At 37.6% G+C, this 16,838-nt stretch overlaps 1 protein-coding gene across 2 annotated transcripts in view; it reads left to right on the top strand.

The window, feature by feature from the left end:
• The window catches only part of samtor (S-adenosylmethionine sensor upstream of mTORC1), a 68,808-nt gene extending 55,369 nt beyond the window's left edge, over positions 1-13,439 (top strand). For both annotated transcript variants that reach the window (XM_015352660.2, XM_015352659.2), the window contains one exon: positions 9,851-13,439. In XM_015352660.2, coding sequence (XP_015208146.1) covers positions 9,851-10,480 — 630 coding nt within the window. In that variant the 3' untranslated portion in view covers positions 10,481-13,439. The remainder of the gene's footprint in view (positions 1-9,850) is intronic.
• Positions 13,440-16,838: the final 3,399 nt, after the last annotated feature.

Raw genomic sequence — 16,838 nt, 5'->3', positions numbered from 1 at the left:
AACCCACCTCTTCACTTCACCTTCCTGCTTCCTTCCTCCTCCTCCCTCACTTCAGAAAAATACTTTAGTCTCCACAGTCAAAATGTATTTTTACTTCCTTCTGCTTCACAACACGGAATTAGGTGCTGTTTGGTTTGATTTTCATGATGCTGTGGTACTGTTTAAGAAAGGAAAACCTAAATACAGAAAAGGAGTTGTTCTCAACAATTAAATGCTCTGGGTTTAGCTGTGGATCTAACTAGTTTAAATTTGCTCCGAACAGGGAAGAAAGCTAAAACAACAGCAAGCACATACTTTTTACTAAATTGCAGTAAAGCAGGGTTGTATGGTGGGGTGGTAAGTAATGCTGTTACCTCCTAGATCCAGAGTTGTGGGTTCCAGTCTGGCCTCCATTGTCTGCTGAGTGGTATATAGATAGGATCTCTTTGTTTTCATTGGATATTGGATTCATTTTACAATTCCCTGGGACATTGTCCAGGGGGGAATCAGTCACTTGCAACCAGTCCCTCCCTGGGTCCTGTGCTTCCAGGATAGGCTTTGACCTGGGGACACCTTGGGGTTTTGCTGGTCGCAGCAGCTGTGTGTTCCTGGTTTATCCTCCTGGTACAAAATAAAGGTCCTCCTGCTTCCTTGTGGCCAAAAATAAATTTGCTCTTTGTTTGGAAACTTAATTTTTACTTTACTCAAACTTAAAGAAATGAAAAATATCTTCTGTCCTCCAAAACCAAAAGCTATTGGTTTCCTCAACTTTTATTTTGTCAAAAACACCTAATTTCCAACATAGATGGTCTTAAAACAGACCGCAACCTCAGTCTGCCACACCTATCCATCCTTTTTCTAACTGCTTGTCTGCAAGACCCTTATTTCCTAGTTAAGCATGATCAGCACTTCTTTTTTTACCAACACAAAATGGGCTGCAGCCACATGGGATAGAGAATATGCCACATCCTAGGCCCATAATAGACTCCTTATGTAACTTTACCACAGATTCTGTCATATCTGCTATTACCCTCACCACAGTAGTTACCTTTTCGGTCAGGGCAGAATTTAATATTGTACTATACCTTTTTTTCAAATTAACTTTAATTAATGAAAATCACTGTGCAGTCTAAACAAGATATTAAGTAATTTGATTACTATAAGGGTCTTTTTTCATATTTATGAAAATGTATTAAATTAATTTATATTTTAATGTATTCTGTTTATATCAGACATTTACAATGTATATATTACATTATGTATATGAAAAAATCTTGTCTATCTTATATCCTTATATCTTATATACATCTGTATATATCATATACGGTAAATGTTGCTTGGTTTCAAGACAGTTGCTGATATTAACTACATTTCTCCCTGCTGTAACTTGACAAAGACATAGATGGCCAATATTATTAAAAATAAAAATATACAAAATAGGATTTATCTGTTAAAAATATCCTTAACAAAACTTTGAAAATAAAAGTCTCCTGTTATATCTTTTTTCTGTATTTTGTTTAAAACAGGTTAAGAAATACTAAATTAACAATTTGATGGACAGGGCTTATTTTACCCTATAGTTAAACTATGAGCAATAGTTTGATGCTCATAGTTTAAAATAAAGAGATTGATATATTTGGTAAATTCCTAGTTCATCGATGGTAGGAATAAATCTGAAGGCTACTGGAGTCTCCTATAATTAATTTGTATAATTGACACAATATACAACATAAACTATTTTCAGTTTTTTAAACTGCGTAATAGCACAAAATGGCCCTTTGGTAAGTTGTGTTAAGGCAATGCACCTTGTGGTTTGAGCATCATCCCTGGTCTTTATTTTTATTGCATCCATGATCACAATGGTTTCCTCCCCTGAGTGTGAGTAACTGAGGAAAAACAACAATTTAAAAAGATGACAGGTATGTGTGGTAGAAGGATTGACTGTGTTGCTAAAAGTGATCACACCATCAATTTCTTCTTTTTTGATTTATTTTTATTTTGAACTTAGAAACCGTCAAATACTCTGTCTTCATAACAAATGGTAAGGAAAGTGAAGGACAGGTACAGTATCTGCAGCAGGGGTAATGGCAATAGTTCTTCAGATGATTCCATACCCTCTTACCTGGCATTGTGCTGTGCAGAGTTTGCCTTTCTACAATGTGAGTTTCCAGATCATCAGTTTCATTTGGCTTGAAACCTTATTAGAGTTCATTTAAAATAACATGATTATTGATTTGTTAATCACATACTTTTGTAGCTATATTGAATTGGTTCAGGATGAAAGCCATTTCATTGTGTGTTGCAAATTAGTCTGAGTGAAGGTATGGTTATTATACATAAAGAATACAGTTGTAAGTAACATGTCAGTGGATTATGTACTCCTTTTGTGTTGACATTGCCATTATGTTTTAAAAGTTTTAAGCTATCAAGAAGAAAGTTAAATTACTTCTGAAAAATATGATAGGAGAGATTATTAAACTGTTCTTGGAGTTAGACTGTGAATATTAACCTGATGTGATAGCACTGCTGTTGTGTATATAGTGATAGCTTTTCAATGTAATTCTTGAGCTGGTTACAATGATAACATTTGCCTTATGTTGAGGCTTTTGAGCTTGCAACTGTGGAAAGATGACTGCTGGTTTTATGATTCATGGCTTTCCTTTGTTCTGGAGAGACTAATGAGTCTTTGAATAATGACTAAGAGTTGTCTTTTCAAAAAAGATTTGTAGTTCAAAATAGTTTCTCCTTGCTTAGTCATGGTACAGTCCAAAGGTGACAAGTTATTAATTCTGTACTTAAAAGGTTTTACATTTACTCCCAAAACCAAGGTCTCTTAAGTTACATTCTAAATGGTATATACTGTCTTATGTTTTATAGCAGTAGTTCATTGTGCTACTGTGATGATATTCCTTAACAAAGTATAATATAATACTGATTCCTATCACGTGATTTCTCGCAAGCACAGTGCTCAGTGTTTGGCTTATGATTTGTTAAATTTGCCAAAATGCAATGATTAATAATCTGTATAAAGAGCTATTGAAAAAGACTATTTTAATTAATGCAAGAAGGTCAAAAGTTACAAGGAGGCCCCACTTGAGGAATGATGATTTCTGGGTGGGATGATTGAAGGCAGCCTGCCTGCATTGTAGTTGCCTATAAGATGAATCTCTTTTAACAATTGGACAGAATAGTCCAGAGAGACAAGGAACTAACTTTGTGAGAGACGGGCCATATCCTGGAAGGTAGAATGTCAGCTCATTGACCCAGGACCATCAATTTGAATATCTGTGTATTCATAACTTTAACTACAGCATGAGAAGTTCCAGGAAGAAATAACCCACATATCAACAGAATGATTAAAGCTCACCATCTTCATGAAAACTATCTGCAATTTTGGAGATTATTTAGGAATAACATGTTGACAACTGAGAAAGGAAATCTATAGACTGACATCAAGCTGAGTTGCTGTGTTTTAGTCACCCATGAATACAAGGCATTAGCGAAAACATTTTTGCTTTTGTTCATGCCAACTGATGATACATGAATGGGGATAGAAGAATGGCTTTGGTATTGATTGAGGGCAACTTTAAAATGCTACATTGCTTAATGATACATTGAAAACATCCTGTCCCATTGTTAATCTGCAAAACTGTGGAGATCTAGGAATACAGTGGCTCAACCTCCACATAACAATGCCAAAGGCTTGACATGACTAGATTAGTCCAATAAAACATGTGGAAAGCAGATCATCAGTGCCTTCAAAAGGATATAACCATTATCATCCAGCCTTCCCTAGCTGGGCACAGGCTTACAGGAGGAATGGCAGGACATCCTACAGCAGTCTTCCAGACCCTCCAGCCCAGACAGGGTTATTGGCAACTAATTGGAGTAATAAAGAGACTGGAAGAACCGCAGACACTTTCTCACAGTTGAATATCAGAAATGTAGAATTTAGTGTGAAACAGAAGGAATGTAGAATTTAGATGTATGAGATCTGACAGAAGTACCTCTGTGCTGATCTTCCAGCAGTGATGTCTGCAAAACATTACTACAAAGTGTCACAGTTGATTACTGGGTTGACTGCTATTAAATTAATTGTAATATTTAACATTTAACATGAGAAATGTTAACTGGTTATAACTTTTCTAACAAGATTGATTTCTAATGCAGTAGGCTTAGAAAAGATAAGCTGTTAACTGCTCTAGAAAGACCATCAGTTTCCAGTTTCCTGAGGTGAGATTTATGCCATTGTGATGTAAATGCAATATAATAGTTTTAATTAATCCTTTGATTCCATCCCAAAGAATTGAAAGCTTTTTGAACAAGCCACAGTTAAAATCAAGAAACTTATCCAGTTATGCATTGAAGTGTTCACAAAGTGCCTGATTTTGAAGTAATGCTATATATAAAAATGTAAAATATATCCGTTAACATGAATCTACAGAATATTGCGTGGTAATCTGATAGCAACATAGGTAGTATCTCCATATTGTGCACAGCACAAAAAGGACACAAAAATATAACTTGTTGTGATTAATGATTTATGTCTAGCCAAGAAAAATCTTCTAGCTGAGGTGTAAAAATATATGCCATATATCTACCACATCCATATCAGACATAATTTCTCCATGCTGTAGATGCCTGAGACTGGGCATTTTTCTCTTCTGAATTTGATCTGTCAAATATGTGATTCATGACCACATTTCTATCCGTGCCCAGAATACCAAAGTCAACAAGTTCCAACAGGGATGTGGACAAGAGGTTATACCAATCTGGTTGGAATGTCATAAGGGCATAAACTGAAACAATATTTTGGCTTGAAATATTAGGTTTCAAGCATGTCAGGCTCCCTAGGCTATCACAGCATGACTTTAATATAAAAGTTTAAATGATGCTTTTGCAGTAAAATTACCGTCTTTATTCTTTAAAACTGAGTCCGCCTTCCTCTTGTTCTTGAATCTGTCATACTAATGTTGTTCCACTCCAAGCCAAACCAAAGGGCTTTCCCTCCCACAATCCAGTCAGCAAGCATTAGCACAATAATTCCCATGTAGGAGATAACTCAGAACGTTCAGAGTGGAAAACCCATCTAAAAACGTAAACGGTAACCCCAAAATTGCAAGGAATAGGTGCTGCTGTTGGTGAACAGAGGTAGTCAATAGGATCTCAGTTCTCAATTTCTCAAATCTCATTTTCAGTAGCTGCAACAAACTCTAAGCTGACACTCTCCATTAATCAAAAATCTATCACTCATATAGATATTACCCTTGAAAATCAACAAAAAAGTTTCCCCACAACATCCATGACAACAGGACAGTCCTTAAGATCTAGCAAAACCTCCAGCCTCCTGTAAACAGAACCACCTGTGTGGAGGGCCTTAAGTACCACTGACTTCAGTGATGCACTCTTGTCTTAGCTGTCCTGTCATCTTGAGTAGAAGCTCAACACCGATACCTACACCAAATGAGCAGGGCCTGCTTTCTTTCAGAAGGAGCTGTCTGTGAACTAGAAAAAAAGCTTTAAAATAAGATTCCTGGTCTTGTAACATCCTTCAGAAGAACTGTCTCTATATGTTCTATGGAAATTCTCCACAATTATATCTCACATTAAAAAAATAGATAACATTCAAGAATTGCTTCATTAATGCATCTTTAAAGAATTTCTCATCATTCCATTAGTCCACCTCTGACGGTCCTGTTATCAACATGTTTTTCTTACACGAGCATGCCTCCATCTTGCTTACCTTATTCTGCGAAATGTTCAGCTTTGTTGTGTGAGCATTCAAAATTTTTGTTTGCCTGCAACAAAGTCTAGTTTAGAGACTGTCTGCTGAGTCTTTGAGCATGCACAATCTCCCGTCTGTTGCCAGTAGCTTCACCTGGGGCACACCAGCACCACATTAGCCAGGTCTGGATACTCCAATCCCTTTGTTTTCTATCTAGCTGGGAAAGAAGTAGGACACAGCCTCATTTTGTTTAGGGGGGAGAACCCTGCCTTCTGAGACCAAGCTGGGTAAAAAAAGCAGAGGAGAAATAAACAAGAGAACGAAGAAAGTGAGCCAGGAATGGGTGCTTTTTTGTTAAGGTCTTAAAATGAATTGGCAAGGGTAAAAGTATACACTGGAGAAAATATAAATCATGTTGTACAACTACATTAATAGCACATCTGCTGCATAGCAGGATTCCTTGTGAAATTCTGGAAGAGCTAAAAATGCAGTTAATTTAACACTGATAGATATCAGCAATTAGGGTCAATCAGCAGGAGGCTTCAGATCTCTGCTTTGCGATGGCAGAAACACCAGGTCTCGGGGCTTGCCTTAGAAAAAGTTTCGGACAAAACCTCACACTTTCACAGCAGTATCTCCTGAGGCACAGAAAAGGTGACAGCAATATGAAATAAGTCCACAAAGCCTGGAAATACCAGCAGAATGTGCTAAGTAGACCTGTTAGTATTAGTTTGGATTGCACTTTCTTGTGGAAATCAGGCTTGACTGTGCATACTGTTGTAGTTGCTGACCTGTAGAATGGGAAAGGAGTTACAGAATGATATGTACAATCTTCTGTTGCTAGTCTGAGGTGTTTTGATGTATGTAGGCGTTGACGTGGTTTAAATGTTAACTCAATTTAAGTTGTGTTCACCTTGCTGAACTTTTTGTAGCACGTCGTCAGAAAAGACTGTTGAATCTCCACGGTGAGACACATTTCTATTTAAGTATTGTGTTTGATTCAACTAAATCCTGCTCTTCTGAGGGCTGTGGGAGTGCTCTGTAATGTATCCTGAATTTGATGACGCATGCTGTAGGAGAGATGGCAAAAGAAGATCTGCTATTTTATTCTGTGGAAACCTGATGCCTTCTCTTATTTAAAATACAGTATTTACTTACATGACTCAGGTTGCTTTTCACATTGCTAAAACCTGCATACTGCAGTATTTATACATGGTGCATTACATTTGTGTTTTGCTGTAGATCTTTCCAGCTGTGTAAAATATTGTAAGTGCATGCATCTAGATTGCTCTGCATTTCTACATTTTCTCATAGTTAATGGAGTACCCTATTACAGCAACTCCAATTTAATTTATTTTTGCAATGAATTACCCTTCTTATCCTCATTTTCATTTATTGTGATCTCACATCTTATTCCCCTCTTTGCTAATAGCTCTTTTGTTTTCCATCTGACTAATCTTGATTTGTGTCTTTCTGGTCACAGGCCTGTTTTCTTTGATCTGGACCTTCCTGTCTCTTCCATTTCCAACTTTACAGTCAATATACCTTCAAAGTCGTCAGCCTTTAGGTTGATTTATTCTGTTCTTTCTGTACTTTATTGTTTTCTTGTCTCTGACTATTGGAAGGTAAGGTGTAACTCTTCAGTCATTCAAAAAAGGAATCACTTGACACCTTGGCTACTGTGAAAACTTACACACTATGAAGACTATGCAGTTTCTCACTGGAGTGTTGGTAGCACATTTCTGAATCGAATGCACATCTTTACTCATACAGTATGTTCTGGCAACAGTTAGAATGATTTTTGACTCATACCCAATGCTTTGTTGTATGTAAATAGTCATCTTGATTTTCCATCTTAAAAATATTGCCAGACTGGGTCCCATGCTGCTGTGGCTAAAGTGGGAAAACTAGTTTGTGATTGTTTTTCCAGAGATTGGTAATTCTTCTTACTCAGAGGGGACTACTATGGTTAGAATACTGTATTTCTACAGTAGGTCTGTAGGACAAAGACCGTTGAATCATGTTTTTGTATATAGTGTAACTTGTGTTTATGTGTTTTGCTTAGTGTTTTGTAGCTATTTTATTGTTAATAAATGTTTGTCAAGTTTTGACTGTTTTATTACTCTTTTGCTAGAGTTGTGCCAGAAAATTAAGAGCTGTGCCTCAAATTATACATACTGCTCGGGTACATTTTATTTAACCTATTTTCCTGAACCTCTAGTTTGTGACAATATGTTTGGAATTTGGCCCTTACAATCCTTACTTGACTATAATTAAGTAATTACATCACTCCTGTCATGGACTCCTTGCACTGGATTGTGCAGAGGTACAACGTCTCACTATCTAGGCACTATGCTGTAATTTAGTATTTTGATGTTTTCTTTAATATTACTTTCATTGAATTCAGTTGGTATTTAATTTTTTTTCGTATTTTTCTTAACATTAATTGTCCTCAAAAAGGTTATTACTTATGTTATGGGTTCATAATAGGTTACAAGGTTTTCAAACTTTCCAGTTGATTTGTTTTAATAAAGGTTTCTATACTAGGTACTGTACTTATTGCACTTTCCACTGGCGTGAAAATCTCAGTTTGATCAATATATTTACTGTATGTAAATCAGTAACAGTTTAAAGTGGTAAAATAGTAATTAGGAAGCCAGATTAGAGTTTGACTTAAAGGTGGTACATTAGCCTTGTGCAAAGTGAAAGGATTAGAGTAAAGAATTATGATGAGCGCAAAGTCTGGTACATTTGTGTTTTTGATGTTCTCAGTTGTAGTCAAGATGTGAATTGGGAACAAGATAGAGTTATGGTTATAGTAGAGGATGTTGCACACTTAAGTGCTTATTAGTATTAATCTTCAAACTTTGCATGATGCTGCCTCTAATCCCTTAAATAATATTTTGACACTCTTAGCCTTGCCCCATTTTTAAACCTAACAGTACAACAGCCATGAATCTGTCTCAGTAAACTAACTACTATATAATAATTAAGGATTTTAGGCCTCTTTTCAACTTAAATACAATGTACCGCAATCGACCCAAATACTACTCTCCAAACATCAGCATACATATAACATTAATGCCAGTCATGTCATTTGCCAAACCGCTTTATACCATACGGTGTTGCGGGAAGCGGGAGCCTACCTGGCAAGCAATGAGCGCAAGGCAGGGAACAGCCTGAACAGGGCGCCAGTCCATTGCAGGGCAAGAGCAAGCAGATCATACATGGGGACAGTTTGGAGGCCACTGTAAAGGCCGAGGGGGGAAATTTGGCCCTGACACCAGGATAACTCCCTATTCTTATCGAGAAATGCCCAGCGATTTTTAATGACCACTGAGAGTCAGGACCTCGGTTTAATGTCTCATCCAAAACACAGCACCCACTACAGTATAGTACAGTATAGTGTCCCGCCACTATACCAGGGCACTAGGACCCACACAGACTAAAGGGTGAGCACCCCCCACTGGTCCCACTAACACCACTTTCAGCAGCAACCATAGCTTCCCAGGAGGTCTCCAATCCAGCTACTGACCAGGCTAAACCCTGCTTAGCTTCAGTGGGTAGCCAGTTGAGAACTGCAGGGTGATATGGCTTTTGGCTATTAATGCCAGTGCCATCTTTAAATCTAACGCCTTTCAACAGATTGGTTTATACTTTTTATGCAGTCAAGTCAAAAATCTATTTAAAAAATAAAATTAAGCATTTACCTATTACAGGAACAAGTAATAGGTTTATTCCATGCTGAAAAAAAGAAGAAAGAAAACACAACGTTTCGGCCGTGGAGCCTTCTTCAGGTGTCAAGAAGGTGACACCTGAAGAAGGCTCCACGGCCGAAACGTGTTTTCTTTCTTCTTTTTTTCAGCATGGAATAAACCTATTACTTGTTCCTTTGCAGCCTACCCATGCTGACGCAGCTACCCACCTGAACTACATTCACCTATTTCTCATTCTAATTAAATTCAGCATATTAAAATGAAGACTTAGCATCACAGGTAAAAAATTGTCAAAGAAAACATGAAAGCAAAAACCTGAATATGCCCAGAATTGATATTGTAAAGGTTTCAGTGGAACTATGGTAAAGTATTTCTAGAATACAGTCCGTTGATGATGAAAGGCTCTTTTTCTTACTCTTCTTTCTCCCAGAGTGTGTACAAGTGTGACTTCCTTAACCTCCAGCTCCAGCAGCCACTTCAGCTGGCACGGGACGCCGTTGATGCCTTTCTCAAGCAGCTCCGCAGCCCCATTGATGCCCTTCCCGGAGAGCTCTTCAACGTGGTGGTATTCTCTCTGCTTCTCTCCTACTTCCCTTCCCCCTATCAGCGCTGGATCTGCTGCAAAAAGGCCCACGAGCTGCTGACTCTGAACGGCTTGCTTCTAATCATCACTCCTGACTCCTCCCATCAGAACCGTCACACCCTGATGATGAAGAGCTGGAAGATCGCCGTGGAGTCACTGGGTTTTAAAAGGTACAAGTATGTCAAGTTTTCTCACATGCATCTCATGGCCTTCAGGAAAGTCTCCTTAAAGACCACCAGCGATCTTGTCAGCAGGAACTACCCGGAGATGCTGTACATCCCTCAGGATTTTAACTATCTCGAGGAGGAGGAGTTTTCGGATGTTCTTATCCCTGCACGCTCCGAGTTCGAGGAGGACCAGCTGGTCTGCAGTTTTATGGAGCTCCCTGACGCACCTTACGATTCTGACTCGGGAGAGAGCCAGACTGGCTCTGTTCCAGTTCAAGAGCTGGAGGACCCTATATTACTCCAGACCTGATGGAAATACTAACTAACCTTAAGGAGATAATGACGACAAAAAAAAACTTGCCTTTTATTGTCTGAGCTGCTGTGTTGCCAAAATAACTCTGCTGTATTTTGATGCTCTTTGTGTAACAAAAATGTACAGTTTGCACAGAAAAAAAAAAGTTTACAGAAGTTGATTACAATGGTTCTTCTGCATCTGGTATGGAAAAACAGCACATTGGTGTGGGGGCTTTTTTTAACAGAAAAAACAGGGCAGGTAGTTGAAAGCATTTTTGGAGGGAGAATTAGCCTTATACTTCCTATTCTGTCCTTTAGTTGATCATGTGAGGTCAGCAGATAAAACCATCTATTATAAACCTTTTAAAATGATCCATGTTTTTTCGATGCACTATATTTCTTCTTGCGGCAGATTGAAAAGCCAAATAGTAAAGCAACATGAGGACGTGTGTCTTGGCTCTTTCGTGTCAGCCTTTGAATTTAATGGGGGCGGGGGGGAGAGGGGAACAAGGTGTTGTTAATGAAAAATGAAACTTCTTTAAGAAGTTTTGCTTTCTGCCTAGAGTTGGGCTGTAATTTGCACCACTTCTGTTTTGTATTTGTGCATTTAGTCTGATAGTTAAATTTTCTTGACGAACAATGTGGTCTGTTCACTTTTGAACAAACTGGTGTTGGCCATTTTTTTAAAGGCAGCAATACCAATTTAACTTAGCATCTTTTGGCTGCTGACACTGGGAACCTCTTAATCATTTTAAGCTTCTCCAGCACTCGCAGATGTGCTTTTATATTTTACTGCTGTGAATCTGTGAAAACAAATGGTTTTCTTTGATAAACTTAGAGTATAATTACTTGGTACTTGTAAAGCAAGCCATTCAGACTGTGATTGACTTTGCTCTGTGCTTCTTCACAAGACAAATGTAAGTTTACTATTTGTCTCGCAGGTACTTGCCTTTTTACTCAGTTTAAAAATGTTCCAAACACAAATCACATTGAAAGCTCATGTAAATGTAAAGCTTGATATTTTTCAGTATCCGGTGTTTAACTTAACAAATATCCTGCCTTTTGGAATATAGAAAGAGCATTGCATTAGAAAACAAAATTGAAATTCATAACTTCTTCCTATGATAATCTCTAGCTGTATTTTTTATGTTTGTTGTTCTCCTCTCTAGGGGATCCTTCAGATTTGAATCTAGTTATATTGTAGACAGTTTCAAGCAGCTGTTCCTTTCATCAGCCAAAAGTAATTTGACACAAAAGACATTTATCCAAATGCCTTTGTGTTGAGCTGTCAGTGTCTCATAGTTCTTTAAAATAATTTACCTCATAATGAGGGTTTTTTGCACTAATATCCTCTCTGGTCTTAGACAAAGTTAGTTTTGCTTTGAGTGCATTTCTGCAATAGCTTGGCGTGACCTTAAAGAAGTACTGTATTTAACAATATTGTAGGGGTGTTCTGTTATGGTTCTTATTAACACTAGCAAATTGGCTGATAACGTTGCACTTATGATATTGTTTTGGGTTGCTGAACCTTATATACAGTTCTGTCACTCTTTTCAATGTATTTTGTTATCCCCCAAGTGTGCCAAAACCTGTAAATGTAACAGAATCAGTTCTTGTTCCATGTTACAGGTAGATGTGATAAAATAATGTGAAAGGGGAAATGTTCTACAAATTCTTTAGCCTTTTAAGCTTTAAGATACAGAAGAGTTTACTGTTAGCCAAACATACAAGTTATCTTTCAGTAGTAGCTCAAGGCCATTCATTAGGGTGCCTTCTTAGCCATATATATATATATTTCATTAAGTGTTCTGTTCATGCTCTACAAGCTGTGTGGTTTAAGTTTCATGACATGTACACAATAACTTCCCAATAAGTATATTTCAGAAGTTTGTCTTCAGTTATTCCCCAAATATTCCCATAATTTGGCATAATTGATTTATAACTTCAGGAAACACTAATTTCAATTTATAAATAATTGGTGTTATTTTGTATTAGCAGTGGTCCTTGTAGTAATTAATTGCTGAAATGTAATGTTCCCCTCTCATTTTTATATTCAGCTTTCAAGAGCAGTCCATCACTACTTTTACTGAAACATTTTTGTTTTGCTAATTAACGCTAGCCTTGTTTCATAAATCCTTCTTTACCTTTCTGTAAACATAAAATGTATGTTTACATTGTTTTTTTCTCTCTGTGAACTTGAAGCCTTGATGCATGATACTTCAGCCTAACTTTACATTTACATAACTGTAGATGCCAAGATTGTGCATTGATGGTTTAAAATCTTTTTGAATGCACAGAAGTCTAACAAACTTTTTTCATCTGTGTTCTTTATTTTTGTAAGACTTTCTATCCAGTTACTTAAGAAAGGGAGGCGAGCTGTTTGAAGATTACAAATAGTCCAACATAAGAGCATCTCTCTCCAGTGCATAAAACTAATGGTCTCACATTGTTACAGCCCTGGGGAGCATGCTACTCCTGATGGTTTGCAAAGACCTCAAAAATTAAATCTGGGATTGAGAGAAAAAGAGAAAACAAAACAGAAAACCTTTCAGATTTTTTAGAAAACATGGTGAAACAAATATTTCCAAATCTATTATCCTTTAAATGTTGTGTATGTTTCATCTGGTTTCAGTAAGTTGTTCCTCTTTCAGGGACCCCAGAACCATGAATTGAAAGTCTAGAGCTTGCATGTCTCTTTTAGACTTGCACAGATCTTTGTGAGTAAAACAGTGCCTCTTGTCCTGGTGGAGATTTGAAAGGAGAGCAAAGCATGTGGTTAAGATTTTGGAAAACTGTAAAAGCAGTTGGACTAAAACGGATTGTTTTTTTATTTTTTTGTTGTTTTTGTATTCCACTGTCCTTCTGCATGACCTACTTTGGTTTCCTTGTACAAGAAATATATTTTGACTATCACAGAGCACAAACATGCTTGTATTGTTCAATGTCTGTTCCTTTTATAAATGAATGTGAATGCACTCCTGTTGTGTGGTTTATTGACTCTGTTTATAATCTAGATTTTAAAGCATGGTAAAACAGAAATCATGTGAAAATAAAACATACAGTAATGGCTAAAATCTGATCTTAGTACCTGGACTATGATACGGTATATTGACTGTCTTCATGTCAGAAAATAAAGTGCTACTACATTAGTTTTATATGGTTTGTAGAAAAATATATTCCAGTAAATCATGATCGGTCTGGTTCAAATACATTAATCAGAAGTATATTATTGAGTAAAAGTTTAGATACTGCCTTTAATTTAGAGGTATTAAAATGATTTAGATAAAAGGTAATGTTGTTTAGCTATAGAAATATATTGCTTTAAATATATTTCCATTTAGGACAAAAGTTAATCATAAGCTAAAGTGAATGGAGGAGACATTTTTGGCGCATTAAAAGCATTAATTGTATTGAAACTTGCAGCTGTGGTGCTGAATGATAAAAAAAATACAAATTTGGTTTATAATAAAAACATATATACATTAAATAAAAATAACATGAAAAATATTTAGTAATTTTGTTATGTGTAGACAAACATCTAAAGTTGTTGGGCATGTTTAGTATTTTTTATTTAAGTGTTATTTTAGTATTGTATGCTTCTTTTAAACCCTGTGGTCTTGTGCATATTGAAAGTAGTTTCTGGTGTATGTCCAGAAATGGTTCTGAGCTTTCCTCAATAGAGTTTCCAGTAGATAGTGGTTTTGTCTTTGGAACAGCGTCCTTCAGGTACATCCACAGCTCCTTGGCCGGATTCAAGTCTGCAGACTGACTGCAATCTGTACATCTTGCAAAAATTCCTTTGCAGGAGAATGCTTGTAGTCATTATCTTGGTGAAATACTGTACAAACATCCATCCAATAGATCTTCTAGTATTGTCTAACTGACTGAGTTTTCATACATCCTATCCTTCAATACAGATGTCACCAGGATCTGAGAGAAATAAGCATATAGCATCTCAAACCCCAATGTGTTTTTCTTTTACCTTCTACCACCAAAAATCTTTTTTTTTGTAAAAAGAGGATCTGTTTTGAGTTTGACAGTACAATTTGGTTGAGGACACGGGGCTTGTTCAAGTACTGATGAAACATTCCTTTTTCTTGTGTGCATTGATTATATTATTAACAGGTTTGAATATGTTTTTTTCCTTTTAACAATTAACTTAAGATTTTGTCATTCTCAAATTTCTAGACTGCTTCATTTGCTTTCTCCTAAATGCCTTTTTTCAAAATGGGAAAGCAGTTTTTATAGTTCAGGTGGGTAGCTGCATCAGCATGCATAGTCTGCAAAGGAACAAGTAATAGGTTTATTCCATGGTGAAAAGAGAAGAGAGAAAACGCAACGTTTCGGCTGTGAAGCCTTCTTCAGGTGTGAGAAAGACAGGGCAGACAGAAAAGATTAAACAGCGCAGAAGAACAAAAGCTGGGATAGGGGAGGAGGCAGAGAGGCCACTCATGAAGTACAAAGTGGAGAGGGGTGAAGAAAGGTGTGAAGTCAAAACCTGCATGAGAATAGAGAAGATAACACAAAACGTCTGTCATTGAAAAAAGGGGGAAGGTGTGATCTTAGTTTCAGGATGAGTTTTGTTTATCTTTCTATGGGAGATGAGAAACCCTTCTTTGAGAACAGAGAGAGATCAGTGTGATCATGGTCGTCTGAGCTGAAATGAGAAACTATTGGCTTGGAGAAATCTTTAATCTTCACAGCCCGATGTTCTCTGAAGCGGTCTTCTAGTCTCCCTCCGGTTTCCCCAACATAGATAGCTGGGGATTTTTTTGCAGGAGATACAGTAAATGAGGTTACTGGAGGTACAGGATGTCGTCTCGGTGATCCAGAATTGACCTGAGGGGCCCTGAATGAGCGTGTTGCTAAATATGTATTTCCAGGTGATGCAGCGAGTTCTGTTGCAGGGTAAGGTGCCTGGAGGGGATGATTGCCAAGTGCGGTCAAGGGAGCTGTGAACAAGAAGTTTACGTAGATTGGGTGGTCAGAAAAAAGAGTACTGATGCAGGGATTACCTGTAAAATGGACTAGTTGTTAATAATGGTCCTGGGGATAGAAAGTTTTTAGAGTGGTAGGGAAGCACCAAAGAAATGCAGTTGTGAGACTAGGAGTTCCTGGTCGACTTGATGGTCCTGGGGCTGTTTTTGGCTGGGGTGATGGCCCCATCGATAACATGGGAAAGGGTATCCTCTATTGATGAAAAAGAATGCATTTTGACTGCTTGGCTCTGGAAATCCATGTCATCACTGCAGAGTCAACGTAGCCTGAGAAACTCTGAAAAAGGGAGAGAGTTTTGATGTGAGTGGGATGAAAAGAGCTGTACAGGAGATAGCTGTGTGAATCTGTGGATTTGTAATAGACCGAGGGGGAGAGTCGTGGATGGTTAATAGATGCATTTATGTATAGAAACGGAAGAGTGGTGGAAGATATGTTAACTGTGTATTTGAGGGACGGGTGAGAGTGAATTGATGCAGGAAGTGCTCTAGCTGGTCATTAGAGCGTGTAGCAGCATCGACGCAGTCATCGATGCCTCGCTTGTAGAGGTCAGAGACAAAGCCAGTATAAGAAGCAAAGAAGCATCCTTCTACCCAGCTGACAAAAATATTGGCATAGCTAGGCCCATGGCATAGCAAGTATTTATGTTTTCTTTCACTCATGCAGATTATAGTACAAATTTAATTTACTATAAAACTGATTATCTAATTTAAATATTTAATCAAATAGTCCATAAGGACAGGACAGGCTCTGTAGCTCATGAAGTATTGGTTGACAAGCCAGATACTTTCATGCAGCACAGGATGTGGTGGCAGTCTGTAGTCATTTGCCAGCATTGATAAAAATGAAGTAAATATGGTTGAAATGTTTTTTTTTTACCAGCCTGTATTTTAAAACTTAATGTAAACAATGCATTTCTATGTATTGTAAAAATAGACAATATACTGTAAAAGGTATACATTCTCTGTAGCCCTCTCAACCAATGCTTATGGATTATTTTGTTGTGATTCTAGGGGTCTTTGAAGGTTTCTTCATTTGAACGAAAGCGACTGCCACTCACCAGTATGGATGATTATCCATACATGTGCTACATGATAAATATGTTATATCCATCAATCCATTTTCTCACGTCTTTATCCAGTCCAGGGAGCCAGAGTCTGTCCTGGCAAGCAATGGGCTCAAGGCAGGGTACACTACGGATGGGACGGTGACATGGATGCTGACGTTTACATGGTTGCACTAGGGCCAGATTTCCCTGAAATCCTACCAGTCTTTGGATTGTGGGAGGAAACCCCCGCACACATGGAGAGACCATGCGAACTCCACCCAGATGGTACCCCAGTGCCCGAGCACTGCAGGGCAGCAGTGCTAACCAGTGC

Source organism: Lepisosteus oculatus, chromosome 7, assembly GCF_040954835.1.
Source record: "Lepisosteus oculatus isolate fLepOcu1 chromosome 7, fLepOcu1.hap2, whole genome shotgun sequence".
Lineage (NCBI taxonomy): Eukaryota > Metazoa > Chordata > Actinopteri > Semionotiformes > Lepisosteidae > Lepisosteus > Lepisosteus oculatus.
The sequence above is the reverse complement of the archived record's forward strand: the minus strand, read 5'-3'. Positions and strand labels throughout refer to the sequence as shown.